General features: G+C 46.8%; 1 protein-coding gene across 7 annotated transcripts in view; it reads left to right on the plus strand.

Moving 5' to 3' along the window:
- Positions 1–3,003, plus strand: part of rapgef4a (Rap guanine nucleotide exchange factor 4a) — a 631,693-nt gene extending 628,690 nt beyond the window's left edge. For all 7 annotated transcript variants that reach the window (XM_072476111.1, XM_072476137.1, XM_072476128.1 and 4 more), the window contains one exon: positions 1,493–3,003. In XM_072476111.1, coding sequence (XP_072332212.1) covers positions 1,493–1,620 — 128 coding nt within the window. In that variant the 3' untranslated portion in view covers positions 1,621–3,003. The remainder of the gene's footprint in view (positions 1–1,492) is intronic.
- Positions 3,004–7,564: the final 4,561 nt, after the last annotated feature.

Raw genomic sequence — 7,564 nt, forward strand, 5'->3', positions numbered from 1 at the left:
AAATAACAAAGCTCAATTGGGAATAAATAGCCTAGGGCCCCAATTCAAATATTTGAAAAAGGCTCCCCTCCGCTTGTATCAGGTGGGAGTGTTGGTCAACTGTCTTTAGATCTTTAAAATCAAGTTGCAGGGCTTCAGGCAGCCAGTAGGCAGTTCTTTTTTGAAGAAATGCTCTGCATACTTCTCTATTTAACAGTCTGAATTGGGAACTAGGCAGCTGAAATCTCCCTAATTTGAACAGTGCCATTCTGGTGTATTTATGTGCTTCATTTTGGCATGGATGCACATTATTAGCAAATGAGTCAGAGAGAAGCACATATGCTGGGCAGGATTCTCCGTTGCCTGATGCCCAAATCGTGTTCAGTGATCGGGCGGAGAATGGGCTCCGACGCCCAAATTAGGGCCGCCGCCAGTTTGACGCCGCTCAACCATGCTTCGCCCCCCTCCAAAATGGCATCATCGCGTCACGTCACGCACCATGCGCTGTTAAATCGGCATTAGCGCATCATTGGCCGGCCCTCCCGTGATGCTCCAACCCTGATGGGGCGAGTAGCCAACGGCGCGGGACACATCTGGTCTCAGCCGTGCGGGAACCCAGCGTGGCGGCTGCGGACTGTATCCAGCACCGCCAGACTCGGCCTTCTGAGAGGGCTGGGGGGACTGGTGGGGAGTGGCCGCCGGGCGGAGAATCGCCGGGGGCTGGCGTGAATCCCGCCCCCGGCGGTTGCCGAATTCTCCGGCACCGGCTTTTCGGCGGGGGTGGGAATCGCGTCACGCCGGTTGGCGGGCCCCCCCCCCCCCGGCGATTCTCCGGCCCGCGATGGGCCGAAGTCCCGCTGCTGGAATGCCTGTCCCGCCGGCGAGAATCAAACCACTTCTCTTACCGGCGGGACAAGGCGGCGCGGGCGGGCACCGGGGTCCTGGGGGAGGCCGATCTGGCCCCGGGGGATGCCCCCACGGTGGCCTGGCCCGCGATCAGGGCCCACCGATCCATGGGCGGGCCTGTGCCGGGGGGGCACTCTTTTCCTTCCGCCTTCGCCACGGTCTCCACTATGGCGGAGGCGGAAGAGACCCCCTCCACTGCATGCGCGGGGATGCCGTGAGCGGCCGCTGACGCTCCCGCGCATGCGCCGCACGGCAAAGTCATTTCCGCACCAGCTGGCGGGGCACCAAAGGCCTTTCCCGCCAGCTGGCAGAGCGGAAGTCAGTCCGGCGCGGGCCTAGCCCCTCAAGGTGAGGGCTCGGCCCCTCAAGATGCGGAGACTTCCGCACCTTTGGGGCGGCGCGGTGCCAGACTGATTCACGCCGTTTTTGGCGCCGGTCGGCGGACATCGCGCTGATTTCGGAGAATCCCGCCCCATATTTGTACTCTGCCAAACCACTTCTGTCATCAAAGAGCTTTCCTGCTTTTTGTTGAATTTCTTCACACCATCTCCTGAAATCTAAATTTGCTTTGTAATTCATTCAACTAACTATATTTTTCTTTCGTCAGATCCAGAGTCATCACTTGCAAACAAGAACCATCAGGATATCCGTGCATATGTTCGGCAGCTTAATGTAATTGACAATCAGAGGACTTTATCACAGCTGTCTCACAGGCTGGAGCCACGCAGAACCTAATAACTTTGTACTATTGCACTGCCATAAAAGAAAATATTTATTGTTATTCTGCACAATGGGCATTCTGCGGTTTGTAGTATTGAGAATAATTATTGAAACAGGGCAGCATTGCAACTGCCTTCAACTCAGAGGAAGACTATTCTGAATTGGAATCAACTTTAGCCCCATGTTATATACCTGCCTCTTCCAAGATTTGGAATTCATACTGTGTTTCACAAAGACCAAAATACCCTCAACGTCTTATTACGTATTGGTTGATTAAAAAGAGAAATTAGGCTTTCTTTTTTTTCTTATGTGAACAATGCAGAAGACTTTGTACCAAGAATAGCCCTCTATGTATTTAAGCACACTGATGCGATGGTCCTTTAATTGAGCAAACAGTTTACGTTTGTTCAGATCCTACAAGCAGATTGTTTTGTTTTAAGATGATGGCACAAAATATTTGATATTTTTACCAATTGATTCTTCTTTTTAAAGGTATTTCTAAACTTTCCACATTATATTTAAACTGGAAAAACAGCACAAACTGCACAATATAAAATTGGTGACGTAAGCCAAGATTTCTTGTAACTTTATTGTTTTCAATATTATCAGCAAGCTTTAGTTTTATTCCTCCACAAACTGTTTGATTGTGACCCAGTACAGGCATTTCCTGTTTGCTTACAAGGCGTTTCCTAATAAACATAGTTGCTTGGTGCAGCTCTCACAGCCTGGTGCAGGAGCCTGCTGTTTTTGTCAGTACCACACAACTTTAATGATTTCAAAACTACTCAACTAACAGAGCACCCCACTGACATGGAAACCTTTTTTTCCTTCATAGGCTGTGTTGTAACTTTTACTTGAAGAAAAAATGAATGAGACATGTGAATAAGACGAGTCCAGAATGCACCAGATTAAATTTGTGAAATTTCTATCACTTCCATCCGTCTCCCCGGGAATCATGTCCTCAGACGGTTGGAAATATTATTAAACATCGTTACTGTGACAGAGTCACATTGTTTCAGAAATCTGTGGGAAACCCTGAATGCTGATTATTTGTTTTAACACTGTCAATCAAGTGTAAATAGTAAAAAAATATGCTTGTTTAATGCATTTGTCAGTGACAGTTTTATAACTGATACTGTGCCAAAAATATTGCTTGTTTTATTTATTTCATTTTAATTATTTATGTCTGTTTAAAGGTTGGTCTACAAACTATATTACATTGAATTACATTTTCGGTATAGTGTTCAAGTTTTCACTACCTTGTTTTCATTGTCTACAAATAATGTTATAAAATATTCAGTCAATGTCTCTAATGTTAGCACGAATAAAACAAACGTATTGTATACCGTATGGTATGTTACCCCCAAGTCAAATAAAAATTGAGCTGTTTCTACAAAATGTAGCTGCTATATCTGGTTTTCTTGTAAACTGGTAATAAGCTGTTGTTCTGCCATTCATCAACACTGATTAAAATGTTAATTCAATTAAGTTCTATTATCGAGGACACAATAGGACTGATTTGCCTGTCCTGAATTCACTTTATTTCATTAGTTAAAAGGAAAATGGGGCAAAAATTTGTAATGTGGATTCTTTGTCCCTTTTGTACATTGTGCACATTTTTGGCAAGCCAAATGTAGGAGCAGGAGCAGGCTATTCGGCCCATCAAGCTTGTCAAGCATTTAACTAGATCATGGCTGATCTTCTACCTGGAGCCATCTTCTCGTTCTATCCCTGTATCACTTAATGCCGTTGGTATTTAGAAATCTATCGACCTCTGCTTTGTACATATTCAATGATGGGCCTCCACAGCCCTCTGGGGTATCGAAGATTCACCTCCCTCTGAAATAAGTAGAAGCTTCATTATGATATGAGAATTACAATGGCACCATTATGACTTAATAGTCTATTTGGCTTCTGAAGGTCTCCCACATAAATGGGCACCCTGAAATCCTAGATCTTGAGTAGCTGTACTAACCAGAGTAAGTTTAGAAGTACCAAAAAGATGTTTATTTCAACTGTTTTGAAACTATTAAAGGTCCTATTTAACTTTTCTTTCTTCTTGGCAGTGATAAGTACTGGTCAGCTCTGGCCTCAACCTGCCTCCATTTCTATCCAGGCACACTGAAATACAGAATAATGGAGGTTGTGTAGAGTGGTGTAGAGCAGGTGCTCCTCGCAGCCACTTCTTGTCACATCACTGCAAGTTTATTAGCCATTGCTTATCTACCGATTCAAGGCTGCTCATGGGGTTCCTTTTCCCCTTTCGTCTGTGCCTTGTTACTCCCATGACAAAATGTGCTGATGGGCTAAACTACCTTTTGGCATTTCTGAACATTTGATCTTTTGTTCTCCATTTCCCCCACCTTATTATGATTTCCTTTAATTGTCCCTGTTGCCTTAAATTTCAATGGGGGAACAACCTCCCATTCCTGCTGAAAAGTGCTTCATAAACCTGCCTGGATTTGAAAATAATTATGCAAATAGACGTGCACGAAAAATTTCAGTGATACCAGAACCTAATCAGGAAATCTTACCAGCTCTTAACCATTTACACATGATTTATTATCAGTGAATGAAAAACGGCCCCATATTTCGAAAAGTTATTTTTCCCCACCAAATTAGACTACCTTCATATCATCTCTTAACAAAATGATGCGGCCCTGCTTATTCTGGAATGCAGGCTGAAAACTACCATTCACCGGCAAGATCCCGGAGTTCAGGTTCGCTGTACTGCCTGTTTAAATCTCATGCAGTAGTTTGGCATAGAGTTGTGGGTATCCTGAACAGAGCAGAAACTGCTAATATAGTGAGACTCAGAATTAGGTGGAGAGAAGGAAGGCTGACCCTCATGCCCAACAGTGCCTGAAGAACCCCAGAACAGAGTAGGTGAGTCTCTGAATTCCAAGTTATGCATCTAGGTATCTAATTTAAGTGCTTTGGCATAATTTCCTCCACTAGGTCCCTGCCAAATGCAGAACCATGAGTGGCTCGGAAACCTGGTTGTAATCTCCAGTAGACTTTGCCATGACTCCTTAACTGAGCAAAAGTATTGACTTCCCACTTTCTGTTTCCCTGACCAGCCAGATGATGGGCAGGATCATGTGCTGAATCTGTCAAAGGAAGGATTTTTAAAGGAACTATTTCTAATTAAACGGAGAAAACACGAGTTACATTGGTTCGACTATGCATGGATTTTGGAGGCTGCAGCAACCACAAGACTGGAGAAGAGACCTTGGAAGGCGGCTCTCTGGGACTGTCGCTCGAACCTGGAGGTCCCGCTGTGGGATCTGAGGGGCTGCAGTGAGGTGAGCTGTCCAAAGAATGGAAGAGGACAGCCTCTCCAACTAAGTCGACTTGGGCGGAAATGATTGAGAAAGACAACAGAAATGTGGCCCTTGCAACCAGGAGGATCCAAGACATCAAGATGAATGATGAATGTGTGGTTCGAAGACTAGCAGGAAAGAAGTGGGTTCCAGTTTGTAAGGTACTGGCACTAATACTGGGGAAAGTGGTTCTGTACAATTGGGATGGACTTCATCTGAACTGTGCTGGAGCTCGTGATCCTCCGCCCGGTGAGTGGCTAGCAACCGCGCCACGTAAAACTCCCGGCCTCCATGAAATAAACGGGGGAGAATGGCCGGATCCGTGGCCGTGCATGCACATGACGACAACCTGCAGCGGTCGCACTGTAGAACATGGCACCGGCCGTGCGCGGACCTGACCTGTCAGATAGTGCCACCCCCACCAGTCCCCCCAGCCCTTGCAGAGGCCCCCCGGCCAGCAGCATGGCTCCCACTCAACTGTGGCAGTGTTGGACACAGTCCGCAGCTGCTACGCCAATTTCCCGCGTGGCTGAGGCCGTGAGTGAACCGCGCCGTCGTGAACTCAGCCCATCGGGGGTGGAGCATCGGGGGAGGGCCTTCAGGTGACGCACTGAAGCTATCCCAATGGCGAGCGGCGTGCGCCACGATGACGCGTTTCGGAGGGGCAGAGCATACGAAACCTGCGTCAAACAGGCGTCACCCCCGATTCTGGCGTCAAAAGGGATTTTCCGTCCAATCGCTGAGTTACAAAATCAGCATCGGGGAATGGAGAATCCCGCCCTGTGTGTCTGTCTCCAGGGAGGAAAACACGAAAAACCTCCTATAAATAATGGAGAATCAAGGACTAATGTAAATGAAGAATTGCAAGATATTAATATAAGTTTTATAAAAATAGTACTGGAGAAATTGAAGGAACCTAAAGTAGATTAATACACTCAACCTGATAATCTACAACCCAGAGTGTTGAAAGGTGACTAGAGGTAGTAGATACATTGATGATCATCTATAGATCTGGAATTGGAAGATGGCAAACATGACCCCACTATTTAAGAAAGGAGGGATGAAGAGAAAACGGGGAACTACAGACCTATTAGCTTAACATCAGTAATAGGGAAAATGCTAGAATCTACAATAAAGGATGTCATAACAGGACACTTAGAAAACAAGGTTGGATAGGGCAGAATCAACACGGATTTTGAAAGGAAAATCATGTTTAACTAAACCTGTTGGGAGTTTTCTGAGGATGTTACTACCAGAATCGAGATTAGGTAAACTGGTGGATGCAGTTTATTTAGATTTTCACAAAGCTTTTGCTAAGGTCCCACACATAAGGTTAGTAAACAAAATTAGAGCACGTGGTATCGAGTGGAAAATACTGACATGGATTAAGAACTGGTTAACAGTCCGAAAACAGAATGGGAATAAATGGGTCATTTTCAGGCTGGCAGGCTGACTATTGGGGTGATGGCAAGGATCAGTTCTTGGGCCCCAGCTATTCACAATCTATATCAATGATTTGGATGTGGGGCTAAATGCAATATTTCCAATTTTCCAAGATGGCACAAAACTAGAGAGAAGTGTGGGTTGTGAGGAGGATGCAAAGACACTCCTAGGAGATTTGGAGAAGCGAAGTGCGTGGACAAAAATTTGGCAGATGAACATATTGGAAAAATGTGAGGTTACCCACTTCGGCTGGAAAAAAAACAGAAATACAGAGGGCGCGATCTCTCAAAAGGGAACAAGGTCCCAAAGCGAGCACATTTAGCCGTGTGTTTCCTGGGCTAGTAGTACCGAGAAACGCAGGGCTGTTCAATGCGACTCGCTTTGCATAAGGGGCCTGAACGGAGATCGCACAGCAGAGGCCGCACATAGTACACTGTACTATGAGGAGCTCCGCTCGCCAGAACTCCCCTGCGTAATGAGAGATCGACATGCCAGCCTCTGAAGCGATCCCCGAAACCCAACACCCAATCCTCTCACCCCCCAAACTTCTCACCCCCAACATCACAATGGGCACCCCAGACCCGATCACACATGAAAAATGCCAGCTTGGCAGTGTCAGGCTGACACCCAGGTGGCACTGCCCAGGTGCCAGGCTGGTATGCTAGGGTGCCAAATTGGCACTGCCATGGTCCCCAGGTGACACCAGCAGTGCCAGGGCACCACCCTGCTCAAAGGTCTCCGATCCCCTGGAGTACCATTATGTCTGGTCCCCGTTTGTGGGGATCAGTGCTGAACAGTACTCACCCGAGGTCTCTGAGGTGAAGGGGATGAACCCCAAAGCCTCAGATACCTCGGGAATCTTCACATTAAAGTGAGACTAGCTGTCTCGATCTAATATGCAGATTTGCCAAAAGGTGATCCTGCCACAATGGGCGGGATTTACACCGCAATGTATCGTGAGATTGCGTTGGATCTCACAAGGCGTGGCAAGCCAGATAGATCCCGGGAACGGGGTCTCCCGGCTTTGATCAGCCACACGGCGCCACGGCGAGCTGCTTTTCCGGCGCAGCGTGGCCATTGGATCGCACCCACTGTATGTCTTAAATGGTGAGAGGCTGAGAAGTGCTGAACTTCAAAGGGACTTGTGTTTCCTTGTTCATAAGTCACCGAAAGCTAACATGCATAATCCAGGA

The sequence above is a fragment of the Scyliorhinus torazame genome, chromosome 2, assembly GCF_047496885.1.
Source record: "Scyliorhinus torazame isolate Kashiwa2021f chromosome 2, sScyTor2.1, whole genome shotgun sequence".
Classification (NCBI taxonomy): domain Eukaryota; kingdom Metazoa; phylum Chordata; class Chondrichthyes; order Carcharhiniformes; family Scyliorhinidae; genus Scyliorhinus; species Scyliorhinus torazame.